Source organism: Squalius cephalus (genome assembly GCF_949319135.1).
Source record: "Squalius cephalus genome assembly, chromosome: 4".
NCBI classification, from domain to species: Eukaryota; Metazoa; Chordata; class Actinopteri; order Cypriniformes; family Leuciscidae; genus Squalius; species Squalius cephalus.
Genome location: NC_137125.1, coordinates 26,596,871 through 26,615,534, shown reverse-complemented (window position 1 = coordinate 26,615,534; position 18,664 = coordinate 26,596,871). Strand labels below are relative to the sequence as shown.

The 18,664-nt window shown below is 38.1% G+C and overlaps 1 protein-coding gene across 2 annotated transcripts in view; it reads right to left on the bottom strand.

Moving 5' to 3' along the window:
• The window catches only part of LOC307157466 (uncharacterized protein), a 47,172-nt gene that overhangs the window by 11,446 nt on the left and 17,062 nt on the right, over positions 1-18,664 (bottom strand). Inside the window, exons 1-2 of one of the 2 annotated variants that reach the window (XM_079869379.1) lie at positions 6,691-6,755; positions 5,923-6,042 (exon numbers count right to left, since the gene is read on the bottom strand). The exons of the other annotated variant lie outside the window; for it this stretch is intronic. Coding sequence (XP_079725505.1) covers positions 5,923-5,998 — 76 coding nt within the window. The 5' untranslated portion in view covers positions 5,999-6,042; positions 6,691-6,755. Of the gene's footprint in view, positions 1-5,922; positions 6,043-6,690; positions 6,756-18,664 lie in introns of those variants that run through there. 2 annotated transcript variants of the gene reach the window in all.

Here is an 18,664-nt window from a genome sequence, read left to right as displayed (position 1 = left end):
CTCTGCTCGTTCTTTCAGTTAAACATGCGCCCTGTCACAAGCGCGGCAGTTCATCTACATTACTCACCGATCAAATAAGACTTTGGCGGGACAAAAAAAATCACTTTGGCGGGCGCTAAAACAAGTTCAATGCAGGAAAATCGTATCTCTGCTATCAAACTACAAAAATGGCCGAACGGGGTGGAGTTGAACCGAGTGTCACCTCTGCAACCTGGAGTGTGAAGTGTCTCATTTGCATTTAAAGAGACCGGCACCAAAACGAGTTGCTCACAGACGCACATCAGAAAAGGGGTAGAAAAGGGGCCTGTGGAGCTATAATAATGAGGAATTCAGACCCAAGCATTGCAGTTCCGCTTTATATAGACCACAAATGTATGATTTATATGTAAAAAGGAACGATTTAAAAGCATGATATGTCTCCTTTAAGCAACGCAGTGTGGCTAGTCGGGACGCTGCTAAGTTGTTGCTTGCTTGAGCAGTTTCGGCGCATCAGTTTTGAGAATGTTACTTTTGTTTCACTACCATGCACTTGTCCTGACAACATTCTATAGTTACTAGGGCTGTCAACTTTAGTCGTTTAGTCGACTAATCGGTCGATGCCGTCTTGGTCGACTGACATTCTCATTGGTCGACCAGTTGCATATTTTATTTTATTTTTTTCACCAATAAAGAAATTTTCATTGATTTACTCCTTGATATTTATTCCTTTATAAGCAGTTATATATTACTGTATTCTAAATATAATTAGCCTATGTTTTATCCCCAACTTTAAATGCTTTAATTTAGGCTATTTTGTAACAGCGCCACAGTTTAGCACACCACGTAGAACACTCGTAGGCTGCACTGCTGCTTCGCGCTCAGTAAGGAATATAGGTAGTAATCTCTATGTGTCTGTCTGTCCCTTTGCATTTTGATTATTTCGAGAACCTTTCATCCAATTGACTTCACAAGGGAGTGCAGTGTCGCATTTGGTGCAATATAGACAGACACGCGAGACGCGACACGTTCAGAATTAATAGTAAACTACCTCACGCGAGCAGGGCTTATATTCTCCGAGAACGGACACTGCACTAGTGAGATAAAACGCACACAGTCTTTTAACTTAAGCAATACTTTTAAGGTAGTCTAATATTTTTCTGACTAACAAATTATTGACACAGTAAAGGGTAGATTTAAATAAAGAAAAACGAAATTTAAATAAAGCAAAAAACGAAATTTAAATAAAGAAAAAACGAAATTTAAATACAGAAAAAACTAAATTTAAATACAGAAAAAACTAAATTTAAATACAGAAAAAACGAAATTTAAAGGGGTCATGAACTGGATTGTTTTATTATTTTATAATGTTGCCTGGGGTGCCCTTATAATGTTAGTATGATTTTTACATCAAAAATTGTCATAATTTATAAATAAAAGCCATTTTTCCAAGCCTGATTTCAGCCTCAGATTTGAACGCTCTGTTTGAAGGGGCGTGTCTGCTGTGAGACTGCAGTGCAAACGCCCACTGCTGTGATTGGCTGACATGCTTGCATATGAAATAGCTAGTATTACATGAACTCTCTCGATAACTTTTACTACGTTTTTACTATTACAGCTATCGAGATTAACAAATCGTGAACAGTATCGTTTAAAGCATTATATTTAAATCTATTCCATGATCACATGAAAGGTTGCAGCATGAGCACTGACTGAGCAGATGACAGACAGTCTGTTGATCGCGTGAATAAAGATCTTATCATTGCAACGCAATTTTTGCACTCTCACAAATGCTTACTCCAAATCACAAAGCAAACACGATGTGAATACACAGTAAGAGCTTCGTTGTGTAGTGTAACAGTGTCATTATTTCATCACGAGTTTGGTAAGTGTCCAGATAAGCTCTCGCGGCTCGCGCTGTGCTGTTTGATTGACAGCTTGGGCGATTGGAAAGGGATTGTTCTTTGATCGCTTTCTGTATATAATTTAATAACAGTTTAAAAAAGATTATTTTCATAATACTACGAGAAATTATGTGAAGTTGATCGTTTAGTCACTGATGCATAAACAGTATTGAACGATTTTAAGAGAAAGATATCTGAACTTGAATAATTACACATCAGAAATCACTGATCGCAGATCAGGCATTAGAATACACATGGTTACTTACATGTTGCTGGCAGATCCGTGTCGGGAAATTGTGATTGACTGATTTAATAAAGTTTAACCATGCTGGAATCCGAAGGAAGCTTATGCAGACTGTCTTCTTCCACAAACAGGCACTGCACAATATTTAGTAAACAGCATGTTTATTGCTTGGAAGTAGCTCGATCCGGTTTAGCAATATCATGTCGTCCTATGTTATTTAGCATGTTTGGGCGAATCGGTGGGCGGGGCTAAACAGGCCGTGTTGAAGTAGGAGTTGATCTTCTTTTGTGGAGGCGGTGTTTTATCCTCTTTGACGTCATAGTTCCCCACTTTGAAAAACGAGTCGTTTGCTGAGCCTGATGTCTATAAAAGCTTTTATTGGACTAACAAGGTAGTTTTCAGTTCTGAAACTTACAGGATATTATTATAGTATGATGATCTCTTATATGTCAAAAGGTCAAGGAAATTTTGATTTCTCAGTTCATCACCCCTTTAAATAAAGAAAAACGAAATTAAGTTAGCCTAAATTAAAAACGAGATTAATTTAGATTTATAATAACAGGTAAAAAGTCTAATACATTTTGTTTCTATTATTCTATTTTCCACAATGTCAAAGCAACAGCAGCAATACAAGCTCAGACATGCACTTCGGTCCATACAAACTCCGCTGTTCTGCACTCTAGCCAGAGAACACTCCAGTTGCTGGAACACTCAGGCGTCGGTTCTATTTCTAGCATGCACGCATTTTCCGCGTGGCTCGAGCCGCGCCTGAGACGCGTGTCTCGCGCAGGCAGTGTGCAAACTCCAACCTGTTAACATGGGAGCCGAAATAAAAACAGACACGCCACAGCAGCTGAGACTCTCACGCCAGCAGCCAGTGTGTCGCCGGCCTTATTCAAGCGCGAATGAGAACCGTTTCGCGGGGGATCCCAGGTGTCAATAAAAAAAAAGAAAAAAAAAAAAAGTTTTTTCGTTGTTGTTTTATAAATGCTCTGACAATAGTTTAATAAATGTTCAATCAAAATGCAAAACATTGTGTCTTTTTTTTTTTTTTTTTTAGTCGACTAATTGTTGCGCAGGACAGGACTTTGGTCGACTAAGCATTTCTTTGGTTGACTACAGCCCTAATAGTTACACATCCATTCACTGGCATTTCATACTGACTGATATTACTGATGACTGACGGTTTGATTGTTATTTTGTTAATGTATCTAATAAATTCTTTCTTTTGAGCTTATTCATCTGTGTCGTCTCCCCTTAAAGGGGACATATCATGCTAAATGCACTTTTTTAGCCCTTAAATGCATTTTGTTGTATATTTGGAGTGTTTAGAAGTACAGAAAAGATGAAATTATTCTCTTCAGGTGCTTCGTTGATATCTTTATATTCTGTTTTGGTCATATTTTTCAACCTGTTCCGATTTTTCTGTTATCTATGACGTTTTGTGAACTATCACGTCACAGTATTTGCAGCGGAACTGCCAAATAAGGACATTGACTTCCGGCCCAACACTTCGAGCGAACCGCCATTATTATTTCTCGCTGAAATGTTGTAGTCCAAGCTAAAGGATGCAGAAGTTACGAGAGGGTAAGTTAAAATGTTCGGTTGTTGGATGTAGTAACCCACACGCTTCATTACACCGTCTAATGTAGATGAACTGCCGCGCTTGTGACAGTGCGCATGTTTAACTGAAAGAACGAGCAGAGAGAGAGAGAGACCCGGTCTCGCGCGCGCTCGCACTCTCTCTCGGAGCCCGGCGAAAGTGTAAACAAGACATCACCGTCTCCAAACTAGACGCTGTCTTGCTCTCTCTCCCTCGCACATATTAATCAGAATAAATCGACACGGTGGTAAAAGGTCGGAAGACCAAAGTTTCATGTATAAATACAGTAACACACCATTGCGATACATCCATATGAAGACGTTGTTCTGCAGGTTCGTCGTCTTCATTTTCATTTCGCTCCGGCTCCAACTCTGGCTCGAACATCTAAGGCTGGCTGGACAAGTCTTCCGTTGTTGACATTTTGTTAATAACGTGTGAAAAGTTTCTGTGCCCGCTAGATAATCGTATCTCTGCTATCAGACTACAAAAATGGCCGAACGGGGTGGAGTTGAACCTCTGCAACCTGGAGAGGGGGCGGGGTATGAAGTGTCTCAATTGTATTTAAAGAGACCGCACCAAAACAAGTTGATCTCAGAAGCACCTCAGAAAAGGGGTAAAAAAGGGGCCCGTGGAGCTATAATAATGAGGAATTCAGACCCAAGCTTTGCAGTTCCGCTTTATATAGACCACAAATGTATGATTTATATGTAAAAAGGAACAATTTAAAAGCATGATATGTCTCCTTTAATATCACATTGTTGAGCCAGCTGTGACAGTGATAGAAGATATGAAAGTCACAACAGATGTTTTCTTTAGTGCTCAATCTGTGTCTTTGATTTTAATTGTTTGTGTAACTAACAAATACTTAAACAGTTTTAAGACATCTATTGTTAGTTTGTTATAAAATAACTAGCTGTTATATTTGCTCACCAAACAGGCTAGTGTTTTTGATACAACTTATTTGCTGATTGTAAATTAAGCATTTTTTGGCCCTCTGAATTTTAAGAGGACACGTTTTGATAAGACACTAGTTTGAAACAGCGAGCACTTTTGAGATGAGAAGAAAAATTGGCTTGAGTCATCGAATATTTACTGCTATTATGTTCAGGTATGTTAATATATTTATTATGGTAATGTGTAAAATGTTTTGACCCTCTGGATTTTAGTTACTGTTATTACTGCAACATGCTTTGCTAATGTTGCATAATTTAGTGATAGAAATAAATGATTTTCCTTGTTTCAGTTCAGAAGTAGATATTGGGCCCATTTTAACGATCTAAGCGCATGGTCTAAAGTGAACGGCGCAAGTGCACTTAGGGCATGTCCAAATTCACTTTTACTAGTTTAACGGCGTGCATGGTCTAAAAGAGTTGTCCCTATTCTCTTAATGAGTAATGGGTGTGTTTTGGGAGTAATGTGCAATGAACTAATCAGAGTCATATTTCCCATTCCCTTTAAAAGCCACTTGCGCTCGTGCCATGGCGGATTCGCTATTTACATGGCTGAATTTACAAGCGTAAAGACTGAACGCTTCTCTAGCAAGGAAACGGATCTGCTCGTACGCAAGGTTAAAGCGCGCAAGCAGACCACCTACGGGAAAAGCCAGATTCCACCATATATTTATGTACACAATAATAATCTTTTACATTGTAATACTTTTATTTTTAACATTTGGAATGTTTGTATGCTGCTGCACGTCCCTGTGTTTGTAATAAGATGAGTGTACGTGCGTTGTGCATCCGCCTATAGGAACATATTAACGCAATCTTTAAACACAAACGGTAATAAAAAAATACTGCGTCATTGACTTTAGGCCAGGTTTCAGTTGGTCAATGGCTCAGTCTATTTCAGTTGCCTCAGAATATAGCAACGCGCCAACATCGCACCTGAACACACCTCGTTTTCAGACCAGCAACCAATGGGCGAACAGATGGGCGCAAATGCATTTGCTATTTAAACAACATTTCACGGGATGTGAAAGTCCTAACTGTGTAGGGCTGAAACTAGCAAAAAACACTTGCGTCGCATCTGGTGCCACATTACGCTAGGTGTATGATAGGGGCCATTGGATTTAATGTTACACACTAATATGACATTCTTCAAAAATATAATTCATTTCTGTAGAGCTGGACATTTTAATCAAAAAAGGATGTGCAAATGACTGAGTTAGCCTAAGCTTTGAGAATGAAACCAACCTGTTTGTTCCTCAGTATCTTCTTGTTTCATTTCTTCAATCGTTATGTCTTCACTCTCCTCTTTAATAAACGCCATCTTTATAATAGTGTGTCACTATTTACAATAGTGTCTCAGTTTTTCTGTGTTTGGACAATAAGATGAGAATAATTAACAGAAAGGAAAAATAAATCCAAACTAAATCTCTGGGTGCGTCTCAGTCAGCTCTAGTTCAGTAGTTCAGTGTTAAGAGAGTCAGTCAGAGTGAGAGTTAATGGACTTAAATCACCTGATTAGACAAACAATAAAAAATGAAGTTAATACAAGAACACACACTAAACAAACTCTTATTATTAAGGCATTTAGGATTTACACGTGGTATTTACTGACTTGAAGATTCTAGAGACATTCATACAAATTGGTTTGTTAAAGTTGTCATTTATGTTCTCCTTGCATCAACACTGTTTTGATCAGCGTGCGACGATTCGAATCACTGAATCATTTCGCTAAACATTTGATTCGATTGACTCGAGGTTTCAAAAGCTCCATTTCTCCATCTGCACTCGCCAGTGACCGAAATCGGTTTTACAATAAACTTACTTACGATATAGGGAGCGAAATGAGACGCACCTTTTCTGTTACTGGTGTGTGGATGAGCATTAATGTAGATAAATCACTCAGATGTTACTTTCAATAATATTTAATAATTTTTACATCGTTTGCAAAAACTGTAAAATTGCCTGGAAGGCTTGCATTGATTTAAATACTTTAAAACGTTTAAAATTACAAACCTTTCAGCCGAATCACAACAGAGGCTGGAGAGCGGCGCAGTCTTATGACGTCATATCAACAAACTAAAATAAAAGTCCTAAAGGTAGTCCTAAAAAGTCCTATGGTCAATAATTGGTGAAATACCTATTTAAATGATTGTTGTCCATAATGTGATGGAGAAAATAAAAACTACTAACAAAAGACAATGAGACCGAGACTTGGGTGCACAAAGCATTTATATCCCAATATTAAAAGGTGTTTTTTTTTTTTTTTTTTATAAGTGTCAACACTGAAGTGCATATAAGAGTCGGTGTGTTTCTAATATTAAAATATAGGCATATAAAGTTCATTAGACTTAAATGCCTGAAAAAATATGATCTTCAAAGAATCAGTAGAATTATAAATGTAATTCAATACAAAATAATTATTAATCTAGTTCAGTCTAATTAAAAATCAACAATTTCACATATCTCAAATAGCAACTCAAGTCTCAGATGTCAAGAGTCATTTGAGTTGCTGCCAATGTAGAGTGATTCAAATTTAATGAAGGAACAGACACAATTTACAAATTCTTAACTCCACAGAAAGCTCTGCAGTTTTCCACAAATAAAATCAATGTTCAATCGATTCATCAATGCTCAGTAAATTTTGTCACACTTTTTTCAAGTATCTGAAAATCAGAAAATTTCTGCACAAAAACTAAGGCCTGGGGCCTCATTTATAAAACTTTGCGTATGATTTGCGTCATAAGTGGCGTACGGATGAAACATAGGACGTGCGTACGCACAGAAATATTCGGATTTATAAAACCGTGCGCACGCACATCCTACGCAGTTTTCCCTTAATAAATCACAATCAATTCTAAATGTAGCGCAGCTTTTGCGGCTTCATGTCACGCCCATAGTTGCCCATAAATAGTCCGTGAAACGCCCACAAGTTAATATTCATCGATTGCGAAATCATGGCAAACACAGAGGAAAACCAAGAAACGTAACTTCACTCACGTCATTACGCATTGTGATGGCATCATGGCATTTTATTACCATCCATTTGATTGCATCTGACAAGCTACAGATGTGTTATGAGGATGAATTGCATAACATGCCAATATTATTGCAGAACATATTTCACTTTTCTTTTAGCAAATATGTGTTAATTTGCATTTCTGTTCTAATCTTCATTTGATTTTGTTTGTTTTACACTGCAGATCGATCAAACGGGTGTTCGTGTAGGCTGTTAATTGTAAGACTTGCTTTGTGAAGTCTTCATGTTATTTATGAAAGGCAGTGTTGCCGTTTATTTTACACAACCGTCTACAGTTTCACACACTTTCACGTGTTTCTTCCAACTGCCGACGGTGTCGCCATTTCTCATTTCACCCGTTTTTGTGCGTACGCCTGGGTCAGAGTGTGCGTGAAAGACCGCACATTTTCCCGTCAAGTTTGCTTTTTATAAATACCAATTATTGCGTAGAGAGCGGAGTACGCCTTCTTTTGTGCGTACGCAACTTTTATAAATGAGGCCCCTGGTCACTAGAGCACAAATGCAATTTGCTCACTCTCACACACAAATAGACACAGCTGTGACTGCAACAGTTTTTATTGAAATAAACGTGTGACTACAATTGTTAGAGACTCAGACAGGAGGATGTTAGAGGACTCAAAACAAGACATTTATTTCATGAGACGCAAGTATGTAACAATCATAAAATGGCAGAGATATGGCAAGTGGGTATGACAGTTAAACAACAGTCTTTCAGAATGAGTGGGAGTTACTTTGATTTTTAAATATATATATTCACAAAAAAATATTAAAAACTTGTTATAGAAGCACTTGGCTCTCATCCAGAACAGTGAATGGATCAAATTGGTTGAGACTGTTGAGTCAAGATGTGAAACAGAAAAGGGGAAATTTTAAACTCCCTTTATTTTATTTTTCTGAAGTTAAGCACTTTATTTGATCACTGATCAAGTACCCTTTCAAGTCTTTTGGATAATCTGATACAGTAAGTCATGGCTCTTCATTTCCAGTTTTGAATGGCCAGTATCCAGCAGACTTTAGTTCCAACCCTAATAAAACACACCAGTCTCAAATTAAATAAATAAATAAAAAAGCAAAGTTCCCCTTCTTTTAGTGATTCTGTTTGTTTACAGCAAGTGTCTTCACTAATGGTCAATTATCGCTTAATTATCTCATTAACTTCAACACTGCTCAATGTTACTTTTTAACACTCTTGAGCAGGGTTCACCAATCTCGGTCCTGGAGGGCCGCTGTCCTGCAGAGTTTAGCTCCAACCAGCTCCAACACACCTGTTTGAAAGTTTCTAGTATGCCTAATGAGACCTTGATTAGCTGGTTCAGGTGTGTTTAATTGGGGTTGGAGCTAAACTCTGCAGGACAGCGGCCCTCCAGGACCGAGATTGGTGAACCCTGCTCTTGAGTGTGGATTATATAAACACTGTGCAGTTCATAATAAACCAGTGGTTCCCAATCCTGGTCCTGGGGACCCACAGCTCTGCACATTTTATATGTCTCCTTTATCTGACACACCCATTTCAGTTCATAGAGCTCTTTCCTAACGAGATGATGATCTGAATCAGGTGTGTTAAATGAGGGAGACATACAAACTGTGCAGAGCTGTGGGTCCCCAGGACCAGGATTGGGAACCACTGCAATAAACATTCTGCTGTTTACAACCCCTGTCCCACCATGGTCAAATGTGTCATCAACAACACAAACACAAAAAACTAAACTTTGTGTTTGGGGAGATGGTGGCCCTTTTTTAAGCTGCAATCTGCATTGTGTAAATCAGGGATGAGCAACTTTGGCACTGAAACCAGCTTCTAAAAGATGAGCCCCAACAGTAGTCATGATCAAGTTCAGATTGACAACATATGTGTCACATAACACGTTCTGGAATTAGGACCCAAGTGCAATGCAGGATAAACAGTTCTTTAATGAAAATAATGCAAGCTGCGTTGAGCTGACAAACAGAATGTCTCTTGTTGCAGATAATCAGAAGAACAGAAAAAGTCTCTTGAAATTTATAATCAAACTGAGGATAGGTTCCCGCAAAGATACTCAGCATACAGCAGTAGCGAATCAATACTGGGCTCGGGGTCCGTCTCTTGTCGTCAGATGCAGTGGGTGTGTCAGAGTGATGATGAATAAATCAAGGAAACAAAAAGCCACAAGGGGGAGACAGAGACAGGAGAGAATACCGGGATCATGACAATATGCTTACCTGTGCAATCACTCACTAAATGAAATGATAAACATTGCAATGCATTATATAATTTATCTTTAGTTTATGTGCTTTTATGTGCAACCTTTCATTCATATTTTGGCATTTCATAGTAAAACTAATATTTTGATTTTGAGGTGTCAATATTCAAGAATGGAGTGACGTCGCCATACAATTGAAATTGTTTAATACTTGACTATAGAAAAGAGAAAGAAAATAAAAAGCCTAAAGTCAAAGTATAAAGAATATAAGAATGCAAATAAAACAAGTATTCAATAAGGTGGACGATCAGATTTGGCCTCTTGTGTGACGACGTCTCATGTGGGTCCTTAGGTTTCCTTGTTGTGAGAAGCTCTTCCCACACAGTTTGCAAGTGTAAGGCTTCTCTCCAGTGTGACTTCTTATGTGGGAATTAAGTGTTTCTTTACGATTGAAACTCTTTCCACACTGAGCACATACAAACGGCTTTTCTCCAGTGTGAATTCTCATGTGAGTCTTAAGACTATCTTTTCGTGAGAAGCTGTTCTTGCACAGTTTGCAGGGGTAAGGCTTCTCTCCAGTGTGAATTTTCATGTGGAAATCAAGGGTTTGTTTATGTGTAAAACACTTTTCACACAGTTTGCAGGTGTGAGCCTTCTCTCCAGTGTGAATTTTCATGTGCTTTTTAAGGCTTTCTTTTCGAAGGAATTTTTTTCCACACTGTTGGCATATGTAAGACTTCTCTCCAGTGTGAATTTTCATGTGGAGTTTAAGGGTTCCTTTTTTAGTGAAACTTTTTCCACACTGTTTGCACTTGTAATGACTCTCTGTAGTGTGAATTCTCGTGTGGACTTTAAGGTTTTTGTTTTCAGTGAAACCTTTTCCACACCATTTGCACTTGTAAGGCTTCTCTCCAGTGTGAATTCTCATGTGGACTTTAATATATCCATGTTTACTAAAACTCTTTCCACACTGAGGGCATTTGAAATTACTTTTAGCTCCTGTCTTTTGACCTCTTTTTAGTGAGGAAGCCTTTTCGATCTGTGTGCAACTTAACACTAGAACGGCCATGGCGGTCATTTTGACCGTTTTGAATTTTATATCTGCAATAACTTTGTTGAAAAAATAAATACAATCCTGCTGGTACCTGACTTTTCCTAAAAGTGTCTGTATTTTCATTTAAAATGTTTTTCATATAAATTACACATAAGGCAAAAAAACAAATGAACATATTTACCTATTTCGGCCATAGACGGTCATATTGACCGCACGGAATTTCGCGGTATTATTATAGGCTATACCAATACACAACAATAAAATGTGGTTAAAAATACACTAAACATATTCAACAACAAATCATTTAAATGTAATGATATTCAGAACAGAACAAGAATGAAAAAATAACTATAAACAAGCCAAAATGAAATGCGTTATAAGCGAAAGTGAAAGTAAGCGGTGTTAGGCTCAAAATTAGAATCAAAATGTTTCAACATTTGCGATGTATTTGGATGGTAAACTATTTCTTTATTATAGGCTTTGTACTTCACTCACGTTCCAATATCGACGGAAAAAATCATCCTCTTCACATGCGCAAAATGGTACGAATTGTAGGCTAGCCTACTAGGCTACAAGCAGAGCAGTGGCATTTTTATATGTTAGGTTGACTATTTTATTATTATATTTTATTGTGGCTATAATGAACAGGCTGCAATGTCAAGATTGCAATACTGGAATATGGTTGGTGTGTGTGTGTGTGTGTGTGTGTGTGTGTGTGTGTGTGTGTGTGTGTGTCGGCGGGCGCGACGCGATCGAACTGTGTAAACAAATATGGGCTACTCCGTCATTTTGTTCAGGACATCTACGGATATTATTTATTTATAAATGTATAATTAAACTTGTTTAAATGTACAGTTTGGTGTTGTTTTGTTTTTTAAAGACATATTAATACAATAAATGCATTAATCTCTCAATTGGGTATTTATCATTAAAGATATAGAGTTTGGAATATAGCGGTCAAAATGACCGCTTGCGGCAGTTCTAGTAGTTATGGAATTCTGGCACTTCTAGTGTTAAAGATTTTTCTCCATTTATGAAATCACAATATTTCTCATACTGATCTTTTTCTTCCATTTCATTCAGTTCTTCACTCTCTTCTTTCAGCTGCATCAGATCTAAGGCAAAAAAAGAGAAATACAAGTTAAAGGGATACTTCACCTCTGGAAAGATGAATGTGTATTTAAATTGGGTCATTTATGTAGTAGAAATGTGAAATTATTTTTGAATTTGGAGCCTTCTAGACTGAGAAAAGCCAGAAAATGTATTTTTGGCTCATGTGGATGAAAGACAACAACTCCCAGAATGCACTTGCTTCGCTGCTCTACGAGGCCACTCCCAAGCCACGCCTACCGGTTAGAGAGCAGTTGTAAACAACAAAGCTAAGCTACTAACGTTAGTCTCTGTGAGTCTGCCCGGGTTTTTGAGATCGCACAAAATGTCCGGGATTCGGCTTTTGCGTTCTACAGTCGCGCACAGGACAAGACTAGGGCTGCGGGAGAGCGAGGCCATGGCGTGATTACTGATGACCGACACCTGTGAGACGCACTGGTCTTGTATCTCTCACGGAGGAGCGGGTATTTTCTTAGCAATGATAAAACGCACATCAACCGATCACGCCACCGGCCTCGCGACGTTCTCCTGCGGCCCTAGCCTCGTCCTGCTCGCCACAGTAAACATGTAGAACGCACATGTAGAACGCAAAAGCGGTGGAGTGATTACTGATGAGCGTCTGTGAGACGCACCGGTCTCGTGGGCTATCTCTCACGGAGGAGCGGGTATTTTCTTAGCAAGGGTAAAACGCACATCAACCGATCACTTGTTTAGCGTTCATGTAAACACTACATTCAAATTCACCAATCGGAATGAATTCAGTTAGATTGAAACAAAAGGTGTGCATGTAAACAATGAATGGTGAAATCAAACGCACTGGCAGTGATCTGTGTTAGGTCTGTTAGCGCATTAGGTCCAACCCCCTATGGGCGGGTTTGAAAGGGTGGGAACTAGTGCTTGTAGTCTCAACAGAAATCCCCCCTCTTACACTTCCTCCGACAATGACGCAAAATGACGATTTTTGCGTCATTGTGGGAGGAAGTGTAAGAGGTAAATACGGATTTCTCCCATCTCAGGGGAAAATGAGAGAGTGTTGCACGACCATTCAATAGTATGACTGGGTTTCTAACAATGCAAAGCTTAATGCAAATGGGTGGAGTGTTCCTTTAACCTGAGTTTAATACAGGGGTTACCAACCACGTTCCTATTAGAAAAGTGTCCTCTCAACTGTTCAGTTTTGCAGAAAAAATTAAAGAATTTCTGAATTCCCCCCCTTTGGGCAATAGGGGGTTTATCTCACCTTAATTTTTGTTCACTCAATTTATGTTTTTACAAAGGGGTGTATTTTTTTCTCCCATCACCATGTCCCTTTAGGGGCTCCGTAGTATTAAGAATCAGGGGTACTTAAACTTTTGAATGGGGTTAATTTTATAAATTCAGTTTATATTTTAAAACATATTTTTTGTAAAATGTCTTATTCAGGACAGCAGGGGCGTAGCAAGCTTTTCAAAAGTGCGGGGGATGGATGTGGTTTGTTTATTAACAATAAAAACGATGAATACAATGACAGAAGGGTACAAAAGGTATAACATACAAGATAGAAAAAGCTTCCCATTTAAATGAGTGATGATAGAAAAGTATAAAAACACACTCGGAACACATGGAAAATAAGTCAAAACTCTGTTGTGAAAATACACAACAGTAGACTTGCTAAAGAATAAGAATCAGAAATACTTTAATAATCCCAGGGGGAAATTATTTTTGTTACAAACTCCAGATATACAAACAACATATATTATACAAACAACATATATTAAAGGTGCATTGCGCAAGTCTCTGAGTTTTTGCAGAACTATGCCCCCTCTGGCGACAAGCAAAACTGCAACACTGCAACTGAACGCGCATGACGTCACGCCCAGTTTCAAATTCCGACCCAAATCCCTCTTATTTATTTTACTGTACAGGATTATAGAGGCAATCGCAGTGATCAGAGAAGGGCTCATTCAGCCCATCAGGCAATTGTTTAAGCATGTATGGGTTAGAAAAACGGATATTTTTAACATGAAATGTTGCGCAATGCACCTTTAAGAACAAAATATATATATAATATAACTACAGTCATGGCCAAAAGCCAATTAATAATCTTTCATTGCATCACTGTATTATGATATGAAAGGCTCCAATGCAGTGCGGCACAAAGCGTTTACGCGCATTCCGAGCGCAGAATGATGCGCTTGAAGCAACATGAGTCACAGCGTGCAACGCGTCGAGTCCGCATTGAAAAGTTTAAAGCACAAAGAAAAGACATATTGAGGCGTAGTGTATTATACAGTATCTATCTATGCAATAGTTTATTCAGCATTTTCTTTTAACAGTTTTAAATTTCAGTTACTGTGCACGTGAAGAACAAATAGTACCTGACTTTACTCCAGTGCTGTGATCTAACAGACACCCGGTAGAAAGTAACATGATTAAGGTACAGCAATAAAGTCCAGCAAGATAAAGTTGTTTTATGCGAAACCATAGACCTTTATCTACAGATCAAGTATAATAATAGTAACATTGAATCATCTTGGAGAGAGTTTCATCGTGTTGACAGTCGTAACCGAACGCGACGCACTGTTTGAATGCTGAATGAAGAATGATTGACAGCCGCAGCTGAGGGAAACGTTTACGTGATCTTTAATTTAACGACTTAAATATGAATTTCTATCTCACATTATACTATATAATGGCTTCAGAACACTTATAATATTGTGCACGAAAACTTATGGTGCTTTATAATGTTTGTGTGCCTTTTGTGGGGCTTAACAATAACACAGAATAGTATACGCACAATATCGGATTTGGATCGGCCTCGTCTGACCGATACCCGATCCGGCAAAAATGGCAGTATTGGAGCCGATATCGATACTGAGTATCGGATTGGTGCATCCCTAATAAAGACCAATAAATTCTTCACGACGGACTAAATCCTTGTTAACATATCTCAAACAGACTGCCTCTTGCTCTTTTCCAGTCAAGTCTTGTGTCCCATCCATCATCACAGAGTACTGCAGGTGTGGAAGTGATCTGATGTTTTCAACTATTTTTCGTATGATCACGCTGCTGAACAAAGTCATTTTGAACCACCAACCACCTGTCAACCACTTGGTTAGAGAGGGGTCATCCTCTGATTTGTACTTCAGAACCTGTTCAAAATTTCCCTCACCACATTCATGGCCCCTAAAAGGTAAGCCCTGCCTAGCCAACATCTGCACAGCACCAATGATTTTGAGAAGACATAATTCTAAAAAAATCAGAGATGTAAATAACCATAACCATAAGTTCCCGCCTCCTCAGCACGAGCTGACCGATAAATCTAACACACCAAGAGAGGCGGGACTTAAGGCAGAACAGCCAATCATCAGCCGGTCACACTCAAAGCCGGTGTGATGTTTAAGAGGGAGGGGGAGAGGAGGCAGCCGCAGCGAGCGCCGCAGACACAGAGCGGCCAGAGAAACGGAGGAGCGACTGTACTAAGGCGTTTGTGCAAAACTGCGGAAAAACTGCAGAAAAAGTGCGGGTGTTGAACCCTCTCACCGGGTGCGACGCCCCTACAGGACAGTACTAAATGAAGAAATAACATGCTTTTAGTATAATCCCTTTTATTTTGTTAAAATAATTAACATTTAGCAGATTCTGCAAGGTGTATGTGTGGTGATGCGATCTACCATTATAGCTGTATAGACCCCTTCACGGTTGACGTCACAGGAAAGTTCGCAGGTAGGGGTCAGAAAGTTAATTCCATCCCATTGAATTGTGTGTTAACCAGAGAATTTCTTGTCAAGAAAAAACTGCCTGCTTGTTGCATTGTGCACTGTAAAATTAGCACCGGTTGTAGAGTAAATTTTTTCTGGATTCCTGCAGGATCTCATCCGTTTAAAAAAAACAGACGACATCTGTTCGGATAGATACTGACACAGGTCACAATTAATGCCAGATATCAAACTTCACCTCAATATTAAAGGGCATATTGCAGGTTAGAGTACCCAGTGAGCCAATGTACAGAAAAATAATGTAGGAACTAGATTTAAATATAAACATATACTATGGTAACTTCTCATATGGTATTTTCATATAATGTATGTTATATATTAATTTAAAAAACCCTGCAATATGCCCTTTAAATCAGTCTACAGTTTACAGAAAACATTTGTTTATTTACCATGGCTTAACTAAAAATATTTAAACAGTTTTAAGACATCTATTATTAGTTTGTTATCAAATAACTAGCTGTTATATTTGCTCACCAAACCTTGTAAAAAATACAAATGTACAAAAGTTTTGTTTGTATTTTGTTAACTTATTTGCTGGTTGTAAATTAAGCATTTTTTGGCCCTCTGAATTTGAAGAGGATCTAAATATTATTATCTTCCATGTGCATCATTGCACAAAAGGAGAAAAGATTTACAATAAGGTTCATATTAGTTAATGTATTAAAGGGACTATGTGTAGCTTTTTTTTTTTTTTTTTTACTTTCTTTTTATTGGGAAAAGCAAAACAATACCATATTTCCATTCACAGATACAATTTATCCATTTTTTCCCCCTTTTTTCCTTTTTTCTCCCTCTTTAAACATACATGAATATGTACATGGACACATATACACGCACATAGAACATATTTATATATCCAATCTATATATCTATATATCCATATATCCATGTATCTATATATCTATATATACACACATACATACACGCACACATACACATACATATATACACAGATACATACATATAAAAATATGAATAATCAAAAAAAACAAAAAAAAAACACTGATAAAGATGTAGGAGAAAATAATTACAATGGATCACAAAGTACCACAATAAACAATGAACAACCCCCCACCCACTTGGCACACCACGACCAACACACATATTACTGGTTATTTATGCAATAAAAACAGTACAACAAAACAAAAACAGGCACACATTCAATTGGGTAGTACCACTAAATCAGTGAAATAGGAAATAAAAGGTTGCCATTTATGGAAAAATTTGACTGTACATCCTCTCAACGTGTATTTAATTTTCTCAAGTTTTAAAAAATACATGACGTCTCTGAGCCATCGGGAGATAGAAGGATATTTAGCAGACTTCCAGTGTAACAATAAAGAGCGTCTTGCTAGTAAAGATGTAAAAGCTATGATGTCCTTTTGGGTAGGGTTAAGTGCAAGTGAGGGGTCAGGAATTCCAAATATAGCAATCAGAGGACAAGGTTGGAGATTTACCCCAAGAACAGAGGACATAATATTAAAATAACCCAGCCAAAAATCTTTCAAATCAGGACAGAAAAAAAACATGTGGCTAAGATGACAAGGTGAGCCATGACATTTATCGCATTTGTCTTCCACATCCGGATATATTTCAGATAGTCTAAGCTTAGAGAAATGTACCCTATGTAAGACCTTAAATTGAATAAGTCCAAGACGAGCACAAGTCGTGCTAGAACGTATCCTCTCTATAGCCTGTACCCAGGACTCCTCCTGTATTTGTATTCCCAGTTCCCTTTCCCATGTACACTTAAGCTTGTCATTTGAATCATCGCTAAAAGCTAAAATAATGTCATACAGCTTGGAAATGATTCCTCTGATATGAGGGACAAATGAAAGCATGATTTCCCAGCAATGCTCTGGAGGTAAAGAGGGGAAATTAGGGAAATACTTAGCCACAAAATTGCGAATTTGAAAATAGCGAAACAAATGACTAACAGGGAGTTCATAGCGAGATGACAAATTGGTAAAACTGTCAAAGACACCGTCTACATATAAATCTCTAAATTGTGTAATACCCTTGTCATACCACAGTGAAAATGTCGAATCCGAAAATGATGGAGGAAATAAGTGGTTGTAGTTGATAGGACCCAAGGAAGAACCATTTACAAATTTAAAGTGTCGTCTAAACTGATACCAGATTTTGAGCGTGTTAAGAACCACTTGATTATCAGTATATAGAGAAGGTTTTGTGGGTAAAGAGGTATAAAGTAAAGCAGGTACAGAAGATCCCCTACAGGATGATAGTTCCAATTTACACCAAAAGGATCCAGGGGATTTTAACCAGTAGCAAAGTTTATGAATGTGAGCCGCCCAGTAGTAATTAAAAAAATTAGGTAATGCTAGTCCTCCACTAAGTCTGCATCTCTGCAGTAGAGTTTTACGAATCCTAGGTGGTTTTCCACCCCAAATAAAAGAACAAATTAACTTATCAAGTGCGTCAAAAAAATGTTTTGGTAGAAAAAGAGGAATTGACTGGAATAAGAATAGAAATTTTGGTAAAATATTCATTTTAACAACATTGATCTTGCCAATTAATGAAAGGGGGAGGTTACCCCATCTTTGAATATTGGTTGTAATCTTAGAGATAAGGGGAGTGAAATTCGCAGAAGCAAGGCTAGACAAAGAACGAGTCACGTTGACACCGAGGTATTTGAACCCTGATGGACTAAATCGAAAAGGCAAATCTGACTGTTGCATATGACATGCTGCAGTATTAATGGGAAAACACTCACTTTTCTCCAAATTTAATTTATAACCTGAAAAAGAGCTGAAGTTCTCCAGAATACTTAAAACAGCAGGGATAGAGAGTGAAGGATCAGATATATACAATAGCAAATCATCCGCAT